We start from the raw sequence: 21,193 nt of genomic DNA, 5'->3' as shown, positions 1-21,193 counted from the left end.
TGCGTTCCAACCTCTCCCCTCGGTGGGTGCCGGCCAGCTGCCGATTTTTGTGACGCAGCACAGCCATCCCTGCCAGCCCGGGGATGTCCCCCTCCTCCAGCACGGTGCCGGTGGTGGGCACACAAGGAGGTCTTTATGAGCTGCCTGCGGTCCGCACACAGCGGCTGCTTTGTGCGAGGGGCACTGGCACTGACACTCACCTAAAAAGGCTCCTGTGTGCAGAGGGAAGGGTGTCCCGGGGCAGCGTGTCCTTCACTCGCTGACCCCAAAGGCCCTCATCACCTTTTCAACTCTCTCTGTGCAGGGGACTGGCTGTGCTGGTGGTGGCAGAGGATGTCCAGGGTGGGGGGCAGCACCTCTTTTGTCCTTGTTGCCCACCCACCTCGAGTCAGGAGCAGGGGAATAGCTTGAGTGCTGCAGGTTTGTCCATCTCCTGCCAGGGCCATGGCAGGAGGGAAGGCTGGATGTAAAGTACGGCCCCCCGTCGCCATCCCCTGCTCGCCTGGTGCCAAGGAGCCCCGCTGCACTTTTCTGGCACCTGCCAAAGGGTCTGGGGACAAGCCTTGGACGTGCAGGGCAGCGTGTTCAGCCCATCTCCCAGTCCTGCATGGCGGGGATGTTCATCGTGGCCCCTGGGATTAGTGGTGCTGGGAGGGACGTGGACACCGTGTGGTGCTGGGTGGGCTTGACAGCTCTACTGTTACGCTGAGCTCTGCAGGGGGACCCTGCTGTGACCACAGCCCCCCGCTGCCCCCAGGAGCCTTGTCCCAGGAGCAGGCTCCCAACGCAGCAGGCACAGAACAAGGAGAACACCCTTCCTGCAGCCACTTTTCTTTTATTAGGGGTTACAAGATACAAGGAGCCAGACCTGCACACCGCGTGCCATGGGCTCGCTCTGCCATGCCCCTGTGGGCAGAGAGGAGGGGGCTGGCAGAGGCAGGCACCCCCGGGCTGGTCCCCCTGCCTGCAGAGCAATGCAAGGCACGGCCCCTTGGGTTTTCCTTGCAGCCTTTGCAGGAGGCACCCTTTCTGCTGGGGTGGCTTCACCCTACCAGCCATGAGCAAGCATCGTGGGAGAGGGATGTCTCCCACGGGACAAGAACTGGGGCCACTGACCTGCACCTGCTCCATCGCTCCCCAGGAGAGACCCACACCCGCCTCCAAAGGGGATCAAAACTCATACGGGGACACGAAGGCTGTGACCTTGAAGATGTGCTTGCCCAGGAGGACCTTGCGGGAGAACTCGCTCATCTCCAGCTCCACCTCCAGTGTGGCCGGCCCCACCACGGGGCTGGTGAGCACCAGCTCTCCCGTCTGCCGGTCGGAGCGCCGCACGGTGAAGACCCCCTGGCCCCGGCCGCCCGTGATGGCAAAGCACAGGCTGTCGCCCACGAAGCGGGTGGTGGACATCTTGAAGAGGACGTGGGGCACAGTGCGGTTGGCCTGGAGCGGCAGGTAGTGGAAGGAGATGGAGGTGGCGGCCAGGCGGCAGGCTTGGCTCTCCATGGGGCAGGGGTTCCTCTCGCACTGGCTGCCAGGAGAGAAGGAGTGCCACCGCTCAGCGCCGTGGTTTGGCTCTCAGGGAGCTGCCCGCATCCTTGCAAACAAGCCTGGCCCACGCTGCAGGCAGCATCTCCAGCCCCTCTGCTGGTCCTGCGTCAGAGCAACCCAAGGCAGCCACATCTGAGCCTGCCCGGCCTCGGATCCCTGTCCCATCCCTCTCTCTGCCAGGCAAACGCCATGCCATGCAGGTACACAGCTCTGGGTCACACTCTGAAGCTGGGACCAGGTGTACCACAGTCCCGGCTGGAGGTCAGGGATGGAGCCAGGCTCAGATGTGCCTCCCACAGGGGAACTTCCCTTGGCCAGAGCAGGGGCTCTCCTCCTCATGAATCATAAAATCATAGAATTATTTAGGTTGGAAGAGACCTTTAAGATTCAACCGTTAACCTAGCACTGCCAAGTTACCACTAAACCATGTCCCTCAGCACTACGTCTACACGTCTTTTAAATACCTCCAGGGATGGTGACCGAACCACTTCCCTGGGCAGCCTCTTCCAGTGCTTGACAACCCTTTCGGTGATGACATTTTTCCCTATAACTTTATCTCTTGGGTCACTCGTGCTTGGCCACAAAGCGGCTCAGTCTCATGGGCAGGACAAGGGGTTTTTGCCTGGAAGATGGCACCCGACAGCACCGCGTGGATGTGCAGCAGAGGGAAAATGGTGTCATTCCCCCCAGGCGGGGGGCCTGGGGGACTGGGGGCCTGGGGGACTGGAGTCCTGGATAAAGCCACCATGTATTGGGATGCCACCAGCATCCCGAGACCTTTGGCATGGGGCATCAGGGAGTGTGCCAAGCACGCCCCACGTGGCAATATGGCTGGCGCTTTCCCTGCTGACACGATACGGTCCCTGGGGCACATGTAGGACCTGTGGCCTGGGGGAGAGGACACCAGGCAGCCCGAGCCACGCGCGGTACTCACAAGGCAGAGGTCTTGACGTAGCTGGTGTTGTGGCGCGGCGGGGGGCACTTGGGGCGCACGCAGCGGTGGCCCCCGAAGGTGTTGATGCAGAGGTCGCCCTGGCTGCAGTTGTGCTGCTTCCCGGCGCACTCATTCACGTCTGCGGCGGGGACACGGGGTGAGCGGGGCCGTCCCCCGCTGCTCCCCACCGCGCCCCTGCGTCCTGCGGGATGCTCCCTGCCCTGCTCCCACCGCTCTTACCCTCACAGGTGTTGCTGTCGGCGTGCAGCAGGTAGCCGGGGGGGCAGAGGCAGCGGTAGGATCCGGGGAGGTTGAGGCAGTCGTGGAGGCAGAGCTGGGTTTGGGGGTTGGACTGGAAGAGCTGGCACTCATCCACATCTTGGGGGAGACAGAGCAGGGCATGGCCCGGGCTTCCGTTGATGCCCAGCCTCAGTTTCCCCTCCCCCTCCCCCCGCCTCCACCATCCTCACCCTCCTTTTACCGTGGCACACGCCGCCGGCCCGCATCTGGAAGCCGGTATCGCAGCTGCAGCGCCGGGCGCCCGGGCGTCCCTCGGCACAGCGGGGCTGGCGGCTGAAGGAGGTGTTGCTTAGCGTCACCCAGTCTGCGGGGAGGAGCGGCCGTCACTGCCGGGGTAGGGGGGCACCAGGAGGCGGCTGGGGGCTGAGGTTCCCGGGGAGCACGGGGAGGTGGGCGCAGCGTGGCCGGGTGATGTCCCTGTGAACATCCCCGTCCTCCGCAGCCCAAACCCAGGCACCTACAGGCATAGATGGGGCTCTTGCAGCTGGGGCCTGACCAGCCCCGGTGGCAGAGGCACGTGTAGCTCTGGTTGCCATCCACACAGGTCCCACCGTTGGCACATGGATTGCTGGAGCAGTCATCGATACCTGGGGAGAAGGAGCCGATGAACACGGGCTGGAGAAGCCCACCCTCGCACCATCCTGCTGCCCAGCCTCGGTGCCCATTGCTGCAGCCTCAGGGCTGCTCTCCCAGCAGCCGGGGGAGCAGAGCGATGGGACCCGGCAACTCGGGGTGACAGAGGAGCCCCCGGCACCCCGACCCCGCTCCACTTCACTTCTGCAGAAGGGCTGGGTGCCGCTCCACGTGCGGTCCTGCCGACAGGTGCGCGTCTCCGAGCCCACCAGCCTAAAGCCGACATCGCAGACAAAGTGAACGTCGTGGCCCACCCGCACGCTCCGGCCCAGCATCCGTCCGTTCAGGGGCACCGCCGGCCGCGGACAGGTCTCTGTGGACAGGTGGACACGGGTAAGGATGGACGTCGCCAGGCTGGAGCCTACGCCAGCCCCTGGCGAGGAGCTGGGGGTCCCTTGCCCAGGCTGCTCGCCAGCTGGCCCCGTGGGCATGTCACCCCCGCGGCGGTGACCCGGCCGGGGTTACCGTTGCCTTTGGTGGCCTGTCTCTGGAGGCGGCTCTGGAGGAGGGAGAGCTGCTGCCGGAGCCCACGCGTGCCCCGCAGCTGGGCAGCCTCCTGCGCTGCCAGCAGCTTCTGCATCTGCCGCACCGCCCCAAGCGCCTGCTGCGGGCTCAGGCACTCCTGGGGGGGGAGGGGGGACACAAGGACACCTCCGTCACCCACCAGGCTCCCCCGCCACCCTGCTGGAGCCCCGGGGGGACCCTCCCAAGCAGGCAGCATATTTGGGCTTGGTTTGGATGCCCTGCCCTCGCAGAGCCCCTTCCCCCCCATCCCATGCGGGGTCTGCCCCTGCCTCCGGATCTGCTCCAGCCTCGGCCCCTCTGCCCGGTCCTGCCCTGGCACTTGGGCACCCCGGGGGGGTTTAGCATCCTCTCGCTGCGGCAGGGGAAATGCACCCCCCACCTCCCCAGCTCTGGGCAGCCCCGTGGCCATGCTGTAACCCCCACCCCGGGGCAGTGACAGGGCGCTGGGGCGTGCGAGGCGGGTGCTGAGGGGTGCTGGAGGCGGGAGACGCAAGGGTCCTTACCTGGGCGCTGCCGAGGGGCAGCTGCAGGATGCCCAGGGCCAGCCAGGCTGGCAGCGGGACGAGGAGCATGGCGCCGGGACTGGCTCCAGCCACGCAGGCTGCAGGGATGAGACGCCGGCGCTACGGTTCTGCCTGGCTCCCTCGCAGCCGCTCTCCTGCGCTCGCCGGGATTTATCCACGGTGCATGCCCGTGTGTTTGTTGGTTTTTCCCCTGGCTGAGGCCGAGGCGTAGGAAAGTTTCCCCTTGGCACTGGCGCCAGCCTCTCCCTTCCCTTCCCTCTCTGCACATCAGAAGCTTTGGGGCCTTTCATGTCACAGGGCCAGCAGATGCCGGGGCCAGGCGGTGGCTGTCACAGCACCCACAGCGGTACTGGCGGTGCCGGGCTCCCCTCACGGCCAGCCACGGCTCCAGGGCTCCCCGGCACGCGGGGGTGCAGGATGAGGCTAATCCCGTGTGTTTGCTAAGCGTGGGAAAGTCTCCCGGGAGAAAGGATGGATTTGGAGTCGGCGCCGGGGTCCGGCTCTCCGGTGGGGCTGGGGCTGTCAAGGAGGGCAGCCTGGCAGTGCTGCGGACCCACCGGCCTCGGCACAGCTTTGCTGGGGTGAGCTCAGGCATGGCTGAAGCTTAGAGGGGGACCCCAGGGCTCCGCAGCAGCTTAGGGTTGGGGTGCAGGATGGCAGGAGGGTCGGCATTAGCATTAGGGGCAGGGCTAATGTTAGGGTCAGCATCAGGGTTGGGGTTGGGGATGGGATTGGGGTTGGGATTGGGGTTAGGGATGGGGTTAGTGTTGTGGTTGGGGTTTGGGTTGGGATTGGGGTGAGGACTGGGGTTGAGGCTTGGGTTTAGGGTTGGGGTTTGGGTTGTGGCTGGGGTTTGGGTACGGTCTGGGGTTGGGGTTTGGCTTGGGATGGGGGTTAGGGTTGGGGTTTGGGTCGGGGTTGGGGCTGGGCTTTGGCTTGGGGCTGGCGTTGGGGATGGGGCTGGGGTTGGGTTTAGGATTGGAGTTGAGTTTGGGGTTGGGGTTGGGGTTGAAGTTGGGATTGGGGTTGTGATTGCGGTTAGGTTTGGGTTAGGGTTGGGATGGGGGTTTGGGTTGGGGCTGGGGTTGGGTTTAGGATTGGAGTTGAGTTTGGGGTTGGGGTTGGGTTTTGGTTTGGGGTTGGGGTTGAAGTTGGGATTGGGGTTGTGATTGTGGTTAGGGTTGGGTTTGGGGTTAGGGTTAGGCTCACGGTCAGCGCTACAATCAGGTTTCGCGTTGGGGTCAGGGTTAAGGTTAGGGTCAGTTCAGTGCCAAGGTCCGTATGAACAGGAGGGTCTGGATGAGTGTTGGGGTTGGCATTTGCACGGGGGCCGGGGTTCAGGCCAGGGTTAGGGTTAGGCTGAGGGTGAGGGAGCTGACGGCATTCGGAGCTGGATTTCTGGTGACAACCAGCTCAGCCCCGATAGCTGGGGTGGGGGAGATGCTCCTGGTCACTCCTGCCCGTGACAGCCCAGAGGAAGGGGCATGGCAGCATATGCCTGTCCCCAGCCTGTGCCAGGGGAGCCCCTCAGCCCCCCGGAATGGGTGCTGGAAGCCCTGTGCTGGAGTAGAGCCATGGGGGTGCTACTGAACCCCCCCGAGGAGTGCAGGCTCCGGGACCCCTACCCAACCCTGACTGCCTGCCGGGACGTGTCCCCCCCAGCCCAGCATCTCTCCCGCCGCCGGCCCCCCTGTCCCTCGCATCCTCCCACCCTGTAACCACGCTGCCCAGCTCGCTGGAGCGGGTATTTGGCTTCATGCCCGCGGCGGTGTGTGTTACCTCCCCCGCATGTTTAATTCATGGGGCAGGAGGAAAGCTGGCAGCGGGGGCCCCCGTTAGCCCCCAGTCCCCTTGGTATCCAATCTCCCGGCACCCCAAAGGTGGGGATCGCCGCTCCTGCCTGCCTTCCCATCCCCGACCCCAGCTTGGCAGCGGGGCTGGGGCAGAGCCCAAGGGGCCGACCCCGCTGCGGGGCATCCCGGGAGTTGTCTGCCCCGAGTTCTCGCCGGCGAGCAACTGTTTTGACAGAGCTATTGCTCACCCGTCAAGCTTTTGTTCGAGCTGACCAGCGGTGCCTGTCTGGAGTCCTGAATAGGATCAAATCCTGCAACCAGACACACACACACAAGCACGCACCGAGCGTGCAGGAGTGCGCAGCCGAGCTCACCCCAACGCCAGGGCTGCTGCAGGGTGGCTCGTTTTTCCTGCAAATCCTCCTTCCGGAACCGTGGGGGTCTGGTTCCCCCCCTGCCCAACCCCAGCCACCTGCATGAAGCCCTTGGTGCTGCTGGTTTGCAGTCTCCTGGCGTGGAGGGTGGGCGAGACGGGGTCGGATGCTCCGGAGAAGTTGTCCACGCTGGTGCCGGGAGGTAATCGGGAGAGGGGCTGCAGGGCAGTGTCTGCTGCCGGGCACAGGGCTGGGGGGGCAGCTGGTTTGGGTGGGTGCACCCTGAGCACCGTCCCCTAGGGCAAGGCCAGGCACGCAGGGGGCTGGGGGGGAGGGGTGATGGGCACTCAGGGATGGCAATGGGGGTCTTGGGTGATGGGGGTTGGTGATGGGATGAAGCTGGGAGGCTGAGGCTGGAGATGGGATGGGGCTGGGGGGGATCTGGGGCTGGTGATGGGATGGGGCTGGTGATGGGAGAGGGCTGTGGGGGGTGTGGGGGGGGCTGGTGATGGGATAGGGAGGGGGGGTCTCTGAAGCTGGTGATGGGATGGGGTTGGGGGGCTGGGGCAGGTGATGGGATTGGTTTTGGGGGGGCTGGGGCTGGTGGTGGGCTGGAGCTGGTGATGGGATGGGGTTGGGGGGAGCTGGGGGGGTGATGGGATGGGGCTGGGGGGGCTCTGGAGCTGGTCATGGGATGGAGCTGGTGATGGGCTGGGGTTGGGGGGCCTGGGGGGAGTGATGGGATGGGGCTGGGGGGAGCTGGGGGGGGTGATGGGATGGATTTTGGGGGAGCTGGGGCTGGTGGTGGGCTGGAGCTGGTGATGGAATGGGGCTGGGGCGGGGGGGATGTCCTGGGGGCTGGTGATGGGGGCTAGTGATGGGTCCAGCCCGGTGGGGTCTGGGTGCTGGCAGGAGAGAGGTGGTGGGGGGTTGGTGTGGGGGGGGGGTACATTCCTGACGGTCTCAGCCCACCCGTGCGAGACGGGGGCTCAGCGGGCTGAACCCCGCCCCCCTCTGCCCCCGGCCCCTTTTGTGCTCCCAGCCCAAAAGCGCTTTCTTCTCTCCCCTCGAGTCTCCATGGAGACCCGGGTGCCTTCCCCCGTATCCCCGGCTGCGGCCGGACCCTTCGGGGGGCCGTGAGGCCCCCCGAAGGGTCCGGCCGCAGCCGGGGATACGGGGGAAGGCACTTGCACCCCGCAGCCCCCTTGGCCCCATCCCCTGGTGTCCCCCCCCCCAGCTCTCAGCATGAAGGAGACCTTCCTGGTGCTCTCGCTGCACAACAAGCTGAGGAGCAAAGTGCAGCCCCCCGCCGCCAACATGCAGAAGCTGGTGAGCTCCCCCGGGTCCATGTCCCGCATCCGCCCCCAGCCCTTGGATGTCCCATCCACCTCCCACCCCATGCCTACAGAGAGGGGCAGCCCATGGGTGCTGTGGAGTAGTTCGTTAACAAGTTAACGAAGCAGAAGGGTTGGCTGGTGTGGGGCCCCTGGGGAAGGAGGTGCCACCATCAGTGCCAGACCCAGCGTACACCAAAAGCAGGGCTGGTCCGTTGGGGTCCCTTGTGGGGTCCCCCATACCCTTCTGATGTCCCCTGATCATCCCATACCTGCACACACCAAGGGCAGGGCTGGTCCCTTAGGGACAGACCTCTGTGGGGACCCCCATGTCCCGTGATGGCCCTCAATGTCCCTCGGTTGCCCCACACCTGCATAGACCAAGGGCAGGGCTGGTCCCTTGGGGTCCTCTGTGGGGGTGTCCCATCCTGTGATGGCCCCAACCGCTCCGCATCTGCACACCCCAAGGGCAGAGCTGGTTCCTTGGGGTCTCCCACATCCCATGATGTCCCTCTGATGTCCCTCAATCACCCCATACCTGCATAAACCAAGAGCAAGGCTGGTTCCTTAGGGTCTCCCACGTCCCATGATGTCCTTCTGCTGTCCCTCAACCACCCCACACCTGCACACCCCAAGGGCAGGGCTGGTCCCCTGGGGTCCCTTGCAGCATCCCCCATGTCAATCCTCTGATGTCCCCCAATCATATCCTGGGCTGACCCCCTCGGTGGTCCCCAAACACTCCCTGGGCGGTTACCTGCTCTCCCTCAGCATCCCCGCGTCGGGGCTGTCCCCAGGGACCCTCGGTGGCTCACGTCACCCCCGCAGGAATGGAGCGAGGAGCTGGGCCGGCTGGCGGGGGCACGGGCAGCCAGCTGCCTGGAGGGCCCCGCTCCCCTGCTGTCCCCGCAGCTGAGCTGGAGCGAGTCCCTGCTGCCGGCGGGCACGGGGGGCTTCGCGGTCGTGCTGGAGCACTGGTTCGCCCAGGGCCGACGCTACGACTACAGGACGGGGCGCTGCGCCGGGAATGCTACCTGCCGCCATTACACCCAGGTGGGCAGGAGGGGTTCGGGGGGGGGAAGACACACGACAAAAGGGGGTGTGGTGGCCAGGGACAGGGGTGAGACGTGCTCTCTCACAGCTGGTGTGGGCCACGGCGGGGCGGCTGGGCTGCGGGCGGCACCTCTGCACCGGCAGCCATGGCCCCAGCGAGGCCTTCGCCTGCGCCTACTCCCCGGGGTAAGGGGCGGGGCCTCGCCGGGAGGCGGGGCCTGGCGCAGGGGCGCGGCCTGAGTGGGCAGGGGGTGTGAATGGGGACTGGGGTGGGCGGGGCCTCCGCAGGGGTGTGTCCGGGTGGCCTATGGGTATGCAGGGTGAAGGGGGGTGGGCGGGGCTTTGTGCTGGAGGTGGGCGGGGCCTGGCAACGTGGGCGGGGCTATATGCTGGGATAGTGCGGAGACTGTGTGGTGTGGGCGGGGTCTAACATTGGGGGGGTGGGTGGTTTTGTGTGGGCGTGGTCTAACCCCACACGGGGGCGTGGTTTGGGTTGTGGGCGTGGTCTTGTCCCAGAGGGGGCGTGGTTTGGGTTGGTGGGCGGGGCTAGGCGGGGCAGCCTCCTCCAGCTGCCTGCGGCCACAGGGGCAACTGGGAGGTGGCCGGGACCCCCGTCCTGCCCTACAAGCAGGGACCCTGGTGCTCCCTCTGCACCGCCGGCCTCTCCGGATGCTTCAAGTCCTGGGACCACGGCGGCGGGCTCTGCGGTGAGTCCCCGCCATGCCCCCCCCCGGCTCCCCCGCCGCCCCCCGGCCACGCCATGGCCCTTGACGCCGCCGCTCTGCTGTGCCCAGAGGTGCCCAGGAACCCCTGTCGCATGAGCTGCAGGAACGGCGGGCGCCTCGACATGAGCAGCTGCCAGTGCGCCTGTCCCCCCGGCTACACGGGCAGGTACTGCCAAGGTGAGAAGGGCACCCGCGCAGCCCGGCCTCCCTCGCCCCCAGGGATGCATCTGCGTGGCCACTGCGGGGCGTGTGTGGAATGCATGCGTGTGCCTGGCCAGTGCAATGCATGCGTGTGCAGGGTGGGTGCAGTGCATGCGCGTGCATGGCCAGTGCAATGTATACATGCACAGGGTGGGTGCCGTGCATGCGTGTGCGTAACCAGTGCAGTGCACGCACGTGCAGTGTCAGTGCAGTGCATGCGTGTGCATGGACAATGCAGTGCCTGTGTGTGCGTGGATGGTGCAGTGCACGCGTGTGCAGCGTTGGTGCAGCACACGCATGGCAGGGTCAGTGCAGGGCATGCGTGGGCGTTGCCGATGTAGCGTTCATGGCCTGCTCGGTGCCCACCGTGCTGCAGCACCATGCCAGCCCTGTGCACGGTGTGGGCACCTCAGCGCAGCGCCCCGGTGCGCAGCACATGCTGGGCTGGGGTGGGCAGGGGCTGCCGACCGCCCCCCCCCCCCGCTCCCCACAGCTCAGGCAGCGCCTTGCCCCACAGTGAGGTGCAGCGGGCAGTGCCTCCATGGAAAGTTCAGGAAGGAGGAATGCTCCTGCCTCTGCGACGTGGGCTACGGAGGCGCCGAGTGTGGCAGTGAGTCTGCGCCGGGGGCACGGCAGGGACCTGCAGGCAGGGACCCCCGCAGCGGGGCTAAGGGTGCTCCGGTGGGCCCGGCTCTGCCGGCACAGGGACCCACCTGCTCCTGCCTGTGCCCCCAGCGAAGATTCGGTTCCCTTTCCACGCCTGCGATGTGCAGATAGACGGTGACTGCTTCATGGTGTCCCCCGAGGCCGACACCTACTACGGGGCGAAAATCAAGTGCCAGGTGAGCCCCGGGATGCTCCTGGCATCTCTTTGCACCTGAAAAATGCCACTGGGGCTCGCAGCATTCCCTGGCTGCCTGCCGTGGGTCTGGGACACATGTCTGGGGCTGACTCGCTCCTTTCCCCGTAGGAGAAGGGGGCGATGCTGGCCCAGATCGGGAACCAGAAGGTCCAGGACATCCTGGCTTTCTACCTCAGCCGCTTGGAGACCGGTAACAGGGTGACGGACACCGATTTCGAGACCGGGAACTTCTGGATTGGTGAGTGATGGCGGCAGGCAGGGTGCGGCATGCCCGGGGTGTGTGTGGCCATGCCACCCTGCCTCCCGCTCCCCTAGGTCTCACCTACAAGACGTCCAAGGCTTCCTTCCGCTGGGATGTGGGCGAGCCGTCCTCCTTCACCAGCTTTGCTTTCGGGCAGCCGGACAACCAGGGGTAAGTGTCCGCTGGGTCCAGAGGACGCCTTTGCACGGTGTCACCTGCCATGCCACCACGCTGGCCGGCCTCACCGCCTTCCCGCTGGGGCACAGGTTTGGGAACTGCGTGGAGATGCAAGCGGCGGCTGCCTTCAACTGGAACGACCAGCGCTGCAAGACCCGAAACCGGTACATCTGCCAGTTCGGTGAGTGAGCAGCCGGGAGCCCTCCCGCACCTTCCCAGGGGCGCCGAGCCCTGGTGGTGCCGGCCACCGGCTCTGCCGGGTCTGTGCCCCGCTGCCAGCCCTGCACAGACCCCTGGGTCCTCCCTGGGGTGGGGGGCGCTGACTTTCCGCATCCTGTCGCAGCCCAGGAGCACATCTCCCTGTGGCAGCGGCAACCCTGAGCCCGCGGCCCCAGGCACTGGCCAGCGCTGGCTGCTGAGCCGAGCCCATGGCTCAGGAGGACCCCAGTGCTGTGCAAAGTCTGGACCATGGCTCAGGAGGTCCCCATTGCCATGCCACGCCTGGACCACAGCTCAGGAGGTCCCCATTGCCATGCCAAGCCCAGACCATGGCTCAGGAGGTTCCCATTGCCATGCCATGCCTCGACCATGGCTCAGGAGGTCCCCATTGCCATGCCAAGCCTGGCCCATGGCTCAGGAGGATCCCCCACGGCTCCCCCACGAAGAGGACAGGGGGCTGAGGGGACCCATGGCATTGGGACCTGGCAAGAAGGGCGCACGCTCTACATCAGCATCCCCGAACCAGCATCCATCATCTACATCAGCATCCCCCTTCTGCCCCTTGCCTTCCTCTGTCACCATCACGCTGTGACAGCCCCCAGGGCAGGGAGATGTCCCAGCAACAGCCAGGTCCAAGAGCATCCTCCTCCTAAATTGGCAGCCGGGCTGTGTCTGGACCGTGGTCCCGATGTGACAAGGGGCCAAGGGGGGGCTTCTGTGGGGCGCAGACATCAGCACGGCTTGGGGTGAGGGCTCTGAGCCATCATCCCAACCTGAGTGGGAACCCCCAGCCTGGCATGGCAGGTTCCTCACCATCACATGGTCCTTCCTCATCACCTGGTTCCTCACCATCTGCCGGGTGGTTAATAAAGATCCTCTTTCCCTTGGGAAGAGCCGTTTATCTCCTTTTCCTCCCCCAGACCCACAGACTCCCCCTCTGCTGTGGCCCACATCCTGCCCGCGCTGGGTGGTTCCTCCAGCTCCATCCCTGGTGCTGGGGTCAGAGGAGCCGGGCGGGACCAGCCTAGCTCCTGGCTGAGCTCATGTCCCCAGCACCCTGGAGGTGTTCCGGAGGGGTGACATTAGCCAAGAGCTGCTGCTTCTGGACCCAGGATGGCCCCAGATCATGGCACCCCATGGGCTGGCTGCAAGCCTGTGTCCTCAGCGCTGGTGGGTGCCTCTGGAGGGGACATGCCACTGCTGTCCCCATGCTGACACCCTGCAGACACCCTCCCGCCACAGAGCCAGGGAATCACCTCCTCCCTTCCGAATACTCCGTGCCAGCACAGGGCTGGGGTGGAGTTTAAACCGTTTGTGACATGGCCCCGGCTCTGCGGAGGGAAGGCACGAGCCACATGGCCACTGGCAAGGCTGGGCTCACGGCTCTGGGGCGAGATGGGCAAACCCGGGGGCAACCAAGCCAGCAGGGCAGGGTCCAACACGTTGGAGAAGACTGTAGGCAGGAGATGGGAGAAGGAGTCCAGGGAGGAGGAAGACGGGGATGAGGATGGGGAAGGTGAAGAGGATGGAGATGAGGATGGAGGATGAAAATGGGGATGGAGAACGGGGACGGAGGATGGGGATGGGGGATGAAGATGGGGATGGAGATGGAGAAAGGGGATGGAGGATGGGGATGGAGAATGGAGGATGAGGATGGAGGACGAGGATGGGGATGGAGGATGGAGATGGGGATGGAGGATGGAGATGGGGATGGAGAGGGAGAATGGGGATGGAGGATGAGGACGAGGACGGAGGAAGAGGATGGAGGATGGGGATGGAGGATGAGGATGGAGGATGAAGATGGGGATGGGGGATGAAGATGGGCTGGAGGATGAAGATGGAGGATGGGGTGGAGGATGGGGATGGGGGATGAAGATGGGGATGGGGGATGAAGATGGGGTGGAGGATGAAAATGGAGGATGGAGGATGATGGGGATGGAGGATGAGGATGGAGGATGGAGAATGAGGATGGAGGCTGGGGATGAGGATGTTCCAGCGCAGCCACAACCTCGGGGCCGCGCCACCCTCGGGCCCCGCGCCTGGGGAGGGGCGGGGCGGGGCGGGGCTGGGCGTGGTCGCCCCACACACACCCCCCCCGCCATCTCCCCCCCCTCCCCTCCGCGCCGTTGCGCGGTGGTGCGGCCCGCGGTCCCCCCGCGCCCGGCGGTGGTGGGGCCCGGTGGCGGCGCGTTCGGGCCGGGGCTGCGGGGGCTGCGGGGCCGGGGCCGCCGGGGCTGCGGGGGGATGACGCTCTTCGGCAGCGGGGACGCGGGCTGGAGATGTGAGTACCCACCCGGATACCCCCCCCCACCGCAATCGGCCCTCTTCCCATACACACACACACACACGCACACACACACACACACACCGGTAGATGCTCCGGTACCGGGATGGCCGCCCGGGACAGGGGTGCCCCGCCCCCGCCGCCAGCCTTCTGGTGCATGTATATCCCCCCCCCACCCCAACCCGTAGCCTCCCACCCCGGGCAGGGCCGTCTCCCGGTACCGGGATGCCTCCCGCCTGCCTTGGAGCGGTCCCTCCCCCCGGTACCGAGCTGCCTCCCGCTCCCCACCCCGGTCCCGGTCCCTTCCCAGGGCTGGGATGTCCTGCCGGTACTGGCATGCCTGGTCCTCCCCATGCTGTTACCCCCACCCCGGGACAGGGGTGTCCTTCCAGCACGGGGATGCCCCCCATACCATTACCCCCAGGACGAGGGTGTCCTCCTGATACTGGGCTGCCCCCCATATCATCACCCCCCCATACCGTTACCCCCCCCATACCATTACCCCAAGGATAGGGATGTCCTTCCAGTACTGGGATGCCCCCACGCCACTACCCACTCCAGGACAGGCTTGTCCTTACAGTACCAGGGTGGCCCCCATACCATTATCCCCAAGACAAGGATGTCGTCCTGCTACTGGGATGCCCCCCATACCATTACCTGCGCCCCCCCCTTTACTATTCCCCCCCCCCCATACTGTTTCTCCCCCATACCATTAACCCCAGGACAGGGATGTCCTCTTGGTACTGGGATGTCCCCCTGGTACTGGGAAGCCCCCCACACCATTACACCCCCAGGACAGGGATGTCCTCCCAGTACTGGGCTGACCCCCACTGCTGTTCCATGGAAAGGAGCCCAGAGACAGGGCCGATGGCGGCGGGGTGATGCAGCCCTGCTGACCCAGGTCCCCTACCCCACCAGGACAGTCCCCTCGGTGCAGGCGGCCTTTGACAGGGTGCCTGGCCATGGCTGGGGTTCCCCGGCTGGGGTGGTGAGGTCTCCGTCGCACTGGCAGGGAGGGGACCAGGTGTTTCTGCCGGGTGGGTGTGATGGGATGGAGAGAGGGATGCCAACGGTGGGCGCTGGCCCTGAGCGGTGAGCTCGGCCATGCCTGGGGATGCTGGCTGCACCCACAGAAAAGGGGTGCCAGCGCTACCTGGCACGTGAAGGGCGAGTGGAGCACCTTCCCCAGCTCGCCCTGAGATCAGAGCCAGCCCGCAGACTTCGTCACAGAGGGTGACAGCCTGGAAAGCAAACAAGTGCCAGTTTCCTTCCACTCAGATCTTGCTCAGAAGTCCTCCCCTCTGCAGGGATTGAGGGACCTTGCTCCGGCAGATGCGGGGCTGGAGGGGACCCGTGGCCAGTGTCCGCACTCCCAGGGAGGTCTAGACCTCTCTGAGGAGCTGGTGTGTTCCCAGAGGACTCGGGAAGCTTCAGCTTGGGGTTCCCCAATGCAGTGGCATCCGTAATGTCACCCGTGGGACAGCTGGTCACACTTACCATGGCCCAAGGGGAGCGTGCAAGAGGGAGACCTCAACATCTCACCCACCGGCTCCTACCCTAGGAGCCAGAAAGGTTTTGGAACCCCCCAAAATTACAAAATTAAATCTATGGAGATGTTAGTAAAGCTTGGATCAGTGGCTCTCAAGTGTATACTCAGAAAATAGATTCAAGATGGCTTTTCTATGGACATTGGCTTTGAAATCCTAAAGAAGGGGTGAAGAACATCACCGAGGAGCGGTGACGTGGCATCACCGAGCTGCGCATCCGGAGACATCTCCACCCCACATCTCGGCCTCGCAGGCTTCTCAGCACCCTTTGGGGGTGCAAAGTGGCTGAGTGCGGGGCTGCCCCCATCCCCGGCACCCGTCCGTGGTGGGCAACGCTCACCGGCGTCCCGCTGGCCCAGGGCTCCCTGAAAAGCGGCCCGAACATCCAGCAGGAGCAATAGTGAAGGTGGCTTCACTGCGGTGGTGGGAAATGTCTCTGGGGGTTAATTACCCTCATCATCAGAGGTGCTTTCTGCCACCCTAATTGGAGCCTGCCCGGCCTCAGCTGGTCTCAGGCTCCTGGGGACGGGGCACCGCGGGAAGAGGCTACTGCAGGGACAGCAGGAGCCGCTCCATGTCCCGGCACAGCCCTGGGCTGCTCCTGTCCTTCTCCAAAAACTTAAAATCTTGAGAGAGCTGCCAGCCTCGGGCTCGGCCTGCGGATGCTCTGGAGCGGGACATCTCCAGCTGGGAGAGGAGCATGGCAGGGAGTCCCCGGGAAGCCGGTGCTGGGGACGCATCTGCATGGGATAAGGTGTTGGCATCCCCTTTTCTTCCCAGTGCTCATCCCCCTCCTTTCTCTCCCCTCAGATCTGGACATGGCCAGGGAACCCAAGCCAAGCCGGGCCAGGCTGGGCCAGAAGCGGCAGCACGGTAGCAGCCTGTACCAGTGAGTGCCGGCGCCTGGGGCGGGGGGACAGTTTTGGGCTGGGGACTGTCCCACGCCTGGCTGCTCTTCCTCCCCCTCTTCTCCATCACTCCCTCTTCGGGCTATTCCGGCTGCCTGCCCACGGTGGTGGATGTGGGTCCATGGGATGTCCCTGGGAGCATTGCCCATCCATACTGGTGGCAACTGGATGCCTCGCTGGGTCCCACAGGGGTGGTGATGGTCATGGTGATGGTGGCACCGGTGGTAGCAGAAGAGCGGGTCCCCGTCCCTGCGTTCTTTTGGGTCCCCGGCTCGGCGGGAGTGATGCAAGGAGGGGACGGGAGCCAGGCTCTGTCTTTCTCGTTAGAGAGCTTTTTGCGAACGCCCTGATTGAACTAATTGCTCTGCCCGTTGCCATGGCGCCGGAGGGATGCAGCACTGGCAGGGCAGGGACCGCCAGCCCCATCGGGCTGCTGGAGCGTGGCAGACGCCGCTTTGGCTCTTCCCAGGGGATGCTCCGAGCAAAGAGCTGAGCCGGGAAAACCCTCACTGTGTCCCTAGCTGGGTGCTGGACCCCAAGACCAAGTCTTCTGCGGAGCCACCAGTGCTCCCATGGTGGGAGGTGGCCTGTGACATCCCCGTCCCTCTCAGCAGTGGCTCCGGGCAGCAGCAGCCACCGGATAAGGCACCTTCCCTGTGCCCGTGCGTGGGTTGGGACTCCTCCTGGCTGCTCGTTCCCTAAGGCAGGTTGTGACATTCCTCCCGGGGGCTGACAGGCAGGAGCTGGGGATGCGAAGGACTCGCCGTCCCCATCACAGCGATGGAAACCGGGAAGGCAGCGGGGCTGGGCCGAAAGCTCCCAAAATATCCCCAGGGGTCCTGGCAACCCGGGGCCGCCAGCTCGCCCTTACCAGGGGGACTGGCGCTCGCGGGCTGTGTCCCATGCGGATTATTCTTGAATAAGGCAGGGTGGCAGCAGGGCTGGGGGCACCTTTGCCCCATGCCAGGCTACGAGCTGCTTTCCAGGCTGGGCAAGCCTGGCTCAGGCTTGGTAGCCCCAGGCAGGGCAGCCCAGGTTGCCCGTTAGCCAAACCCCAACAGACCTTCGTCTCTCCTTGAGCTCCAGCATCGATCCGGCAGCAACAGGCTCATCTGCAGCAAAATCTGGAGCCCTGGGGGCCCTCGTCCTGCCCCCCCCATCCCCATTCCTGGCAGTCTGGCTGGGGAAGGCTCCCCGCTCCCAGCGATGCTCTGAGCACAGCTTTGTCTCCCCTCGGGTTAGGCTTAATCCTACGCTCCCTGACTCCGCAAGAGCCGAAGCAGCAAAATGAGCTTCTGCATCTTTCCTCCTCCTCCTCCTCCTCTTCCCTCTCCCCCCTGGCTCCCGGCCGTGATCACGGCGCGTGATTTATTACCGGCACGTCGGCTGCCCGCATTGGAGGTGATCCGTTGACAGATCGCTTCTTAATTTGGAGCTGAGCGATTCGACAGCGTGCGCGCGGAGCCAGGGACCGTGAAATTTAACATCAGGGAACTCTAAATGCACCTTCCCGAGGGCGGGACCTGCTGGTGCCACCCCGGGCGCTCTCTCCATCCTCAACACCCTTGTTTGCCTCCGGGGCAAAGCCCTGCCAGGGCACAGCCACCTCCTTGGGCTGTGCTGTAGCGCGGGCAGCTTGTGTGGTACCCTCCGGGATGCCTCCCGCTCCTCGGGGATGGGGATAGAGGTGGGTGGGTGCCTGGCCGTGGCTCCTCCGTGGCAGCTGTGGCCATGGGTGGCCACGGCAGGGTGGGTGACTTGTTCTCCTCTCTCCCCCTCCTGCAGCAGTAACTGTGACCTGGACTACGATCTCTACAGGGAGGACTTCCCGTACCGGTGAGCGCGGCATCCCGGGAGCGGGGTGGGCTGAGCGCGTCTCTGCGCGCGGCAAAAAGCGGGGTGACCCCGGGCATCCATCCCCTTGCCCCCGGGAGAGGCTCGGCGGTGTTGCCCCCTTCAAGGGGCACAAATGCCGCAGCTTCCCCAGGCTGGGTGGCCTTGGGGAGGGGGTACATGGGGCAGGGGTAGTGTGTGGGCTGGGCAATGCCCAGCTTGGGGGTCCTTTGCCACAGAGGGACCCCCGAGAGATGCTCTCCTGGCTGGCCAGGGCTGCTGCTGCACCTCTGAGGTTGTGCTCACGCTGCCGTGCTCTTGTGCCCCCGCAGAGTGTACGAGTACCAGAAAATCCCCCCCCTCATTAACCGCATCCCGGTCAAGGCCAGACGAACTCACGTGGGAGCGGGAAGCAAAAGCAGCCTGAGCCCCCAGCCCGGGGCGAGGAGCAGCACCAGCTCCACGGCGGGACGGACAAAGCGTAAGTGCCATGGGGCTGGGAGGAAGAGGAGGCTCGGCCCTCGCGTCTCGGTGCATTAAAGCTGTGCCGGTGTCTGAAGGTCCCGCTCGGTGCTGACCCTGGGGCTACAAGTCCGCAGCTCCAGCAGACATAGCCTGGACTGCAACGGGCTGGTGGCTGTCCCCTGGACCTGTCCCTGTTCCCTGAGGATGCTCCAAAGGGAGGATGTTCTAGATGGAGGATGCTTTGGAGGGAGGATGCTCTGGAGGGAAGATGCTCCAGAGGGAGGATGCTCCACATGGAGGATGCTCCAGAGGGGAAGATGCTCTGGAAGGGAGGATGCTCCAGAGGGAGGATGCTCCAATGGGGAGGATGCCCAGGACGGTGTGTTCCCCCGGCTCCAGGAGCAGGCTGTAGGGCAGGCTGGGATCCTAATGGCTCCTCTTCCCACAGTGCGAGCCGAAGAGCTGCACTCCATCAAGGGGGAGCTGAGCCAGATCAAGGCGCAGGTGGACAGTCTGCTGGAGAGCCTGGACCGCATGGACCAGCGGAGAGAGCGTCTCACGGGTGAGGGGTCGGGACGTAGACCCTCTGACACCCGCGTGTCCGTGCCGGGCAGCCTGTGGGTGCATGTGAGCCTGGACCCCAATCTGGGTGAGAGAGATCCCTCCCCGCATGCCCAGGACATCCAGAGTCGGCTGGGCAAATTCCCTGCATCCTTCCCCTTCTCTGTCCCTTTGGCACGAAGGGAACCTGTGAGGACAGGGTACCCCAAATTTCTGCTGTCTCTGTCCTTGCAGGGTCCAAGGAGAGCGAGAAGAAGAGGGTAGAGGCGGGGGCAGAGTCGCCATCCCCAGCGGGAGAGAGCTCACGGGAGCCCCGGGGCAAGGAGGGGATGGGAGGCGACGGGCACAGCGACCTGCGCAACATCGACAGCGCCGAGGAGGAGGAGGAGGAGGAGGAGAGCACAGACACGGAGGAGGCGGTAAGAGGGCCAAGATCCAGCACTGGCCTCTCTGCTTTTTGAAGAGCGTGGCCTCAGGCAGTTTGCAGATGACACCGAGTTGGGTGGGAGTGTCGACCTGCTTGAGGGCAGGAAGGGTCTGCAGAGGGGTCTGGGCTGGCTGCATCCATGGGCCGAGGCCAGTGGTGTGAGGGTCAACAAGGGCAAGTGCCGGGTCCTGCACTTGGGTCACACCAACCCCATGGACGCGACAGGCTGGGGGCAGAGCGGCTGGAGAGATGCCTGGTGGAGAAGGACCTGGGGGTGTTGGTCGACAGCCGGCTGAACGTGAGCCAGCAGTGTGCCCAGGTGGCCAAGTTGGCCAACAGCACCCTGGCCTGTATCAGGAGTAGACCAGCAGGACTGGGGCAGTGATGGTCCCCTGTGCTCGGCACTGGTGAGGCCCCACCTCGAGGGCTGTGTCCAGTTTTGGGCCCCTCACCACAAAAAAGACACTGAGGGGCTGGAGCGGGTCCAGAGAAGGGCAACGGAGCTGGTGAGGGGTCTGGAGCACAAGTCCTGTTAGGAGCGGCTGAGGGAGCTGGGGGTGTTCAGCCTGGAGAAAAGGAGGCTGAGGGGAGACCTTCTCGCTCTCTGCAACTCCCTGAAAGGAGGGTGCAGCCAGGGGGGGTCGGTCTCTTCTCCCAAGGAACAGGCGATGGGACAAGAGGAAACGGCCTCAAGTTGCGCCAGGGGAGGTTTAGGATGGAGATTAGGGAAATTTTCTTCACCGAAAGGGTCATCAAGCCTTGGAACAGGCTGCCCAGGGATGTGATGGAGTTGCCATCCCTGGAGGTGTTTAAAAGCCGGGCAGACGTGGTGCTGAGAGACGTGGGGTAGTGGTGGGTTTTGCTGGTTGGACTGGGTGATCTTAAAGGTCCCTTCCAACCTAGACGATTCTATGATTCTTTGATTCTGATTCTGTGATTCTAATTCTATGGTTCTAAAATTGATCCCCACTTCAAGCCCTTGTAGGTCCTGCTGGGGACCCCCGGAGCAGAGGAGATGCTCCATCAGGGTCCCCCGAGCTGTCCCAGCCGCGTGACGGGGCTACAACCCGCCCCCGCTCCCGCACCTCGGGGACACCCCCAGCGCCCTGCAGCAAACCCCAGGGCGTTGCGTTATTCCAGCAGCAGAGGCTGAAAAAAAAAAACCTCTTTTGGAGTCGAAATACCTTTAATGATCCGCTGGCCGGGTGCGGGACCCCGGGGTCCCCATGCTGGGCAGGGCGCTGGGTTTGATGCCGCTGCGCGTTTCTCCTTTGCAGGTGAAAAACCACATGTCGGACCCCGAGGGAAGCCAGTAGAGGGTCGGGGATGCCGTGGCCGGCCCTTCGCCGTCTTGTGTTCGTCTTTCTTTTCGAGGCTCCCGGCTCGTGCCACGAGGTGCCCGATCTCGGCACGGGCATCCCCCGCCCGCCGGCAGCCCCGCGTCCCACCCCCCACGAGAGGCCGGCCAGCCCTGGCGAGAGAAGTCTTTGTGTTCCGGTGCGCTCGTTTTCTTTTTTCCTCCTGGTTTCAGCCCTAGGGATAAGTAGACGTGGCCCGGGGCATGATGGGGAGGAGCAAAAAAAAAAATAAATAAAAGATCCTATCCCAAAGGAGCATCCCAAATTCCGGTTGCTTTGAGTGCCGGCATGCCCCCCACCCATAGGGTGCTGTGGGGCGCAGAGAAAGCACCCCGGCCCCTCAGCACAGCTCGCATCCCAACCTCCC

The 21,193-nt window shown here is 64.7% G+C and overlaps 3 protein-coding genes across 3 annotated transcripts; 2 read left to right on the top strand and 1 right to left on the bottom strand.

The window, feature by feature from the left end:
- Positions 1–1,170: 1,170 nt before the first annotated feature.
- Positions 1,171–4,515, bottom strand: LOC128909445 (fibulin-7-like). The gene is made up of 8 exons (XM_054201125.1): positions 4,447–4,515; positions 3,884–4,040; positions 3,561–3,731; positions 3,247–3,372; positions 2,967–3,089; positions 2,726–2,863; positions 2,486–2,624; positions 1,171–1,531 (listed from the first exon to the last, which is right to left on the bottom strand). Exons 1-8 carry the CDS (start codon positions 4,513–4,515, stop codon positions 1,171–1,173), a joined length of 1,284 nt encoding a protein of 427 aa, XP_054057100.1.
- A 2,206-nt stretch (positions 4,516–6,721) lies between these two features.
- LOC128908946 (C-type lectin domain family 18 member A-like) lies at positions 6,722–11,605 on the top strand. The gene is made up of 12 exons (XM_054199963.1): positions 6,722–6,836; positions 7,872–7,963; positions 8,794–9,018; positions 9,107–9,204; positions 9,604–9,725; positions 9,813–9,920; positions 10,462–10,554; positions 10,680–10,786; positions 10,915–11,044; positions 11,122–11,218; positions 11,314–11,405; positions 11,568–11,605. Exons 1-12 carry the CDS (start codon positions 6,737–6,739, stop codon positions 11,603–11,605), a joined length of 1,302 nt encoding a protein of 433 aa, XP_054055938.1. The 5' UTR covers positions 6,722–6,736.
- A 2,082-nt stretch (positions 11,606–13,687) lies between these two features.
- Positions 13,688–20,784, top strand: LOC128909002 (RNA-binding Raly-like protein). Its single transcript, XM_054200084.1, has 7 exons — positions 13,688–13,724; positions 16,085–16,163; positions 17,968–18,018; positions 18,348–18,496; positions 18,929–19,042; positions 19,276–19,460; positions 20,746–20,784. Exons 1-7 carry the CDS (start codon positions 13,688–13,690, stop codon positions 20,782–20,784), a joined length of 654 nt encoding a protein of 217 aa, XP_054056059.1.
- Positions 20,785–21,193: the final 409 nt, after the last annotated feature.

This window comes from Rissa tridactyla, chromosome 4 (genome assembly GCF_028500815.1).
Source record: "Rissa tridactyla isolate bRisTri1 chromosome 4, bRisTri1.patW.cur.20221130, whole genome shotgun sequence".
NCBI lineage: Eukaryota > Metazoa > Chordata > Aves > Charadriiformes > Laridae > Rissa > Rissa tridactyla.
This window is presented reverse-complemented; position numbering and strand designations above follow the sequence as displayed.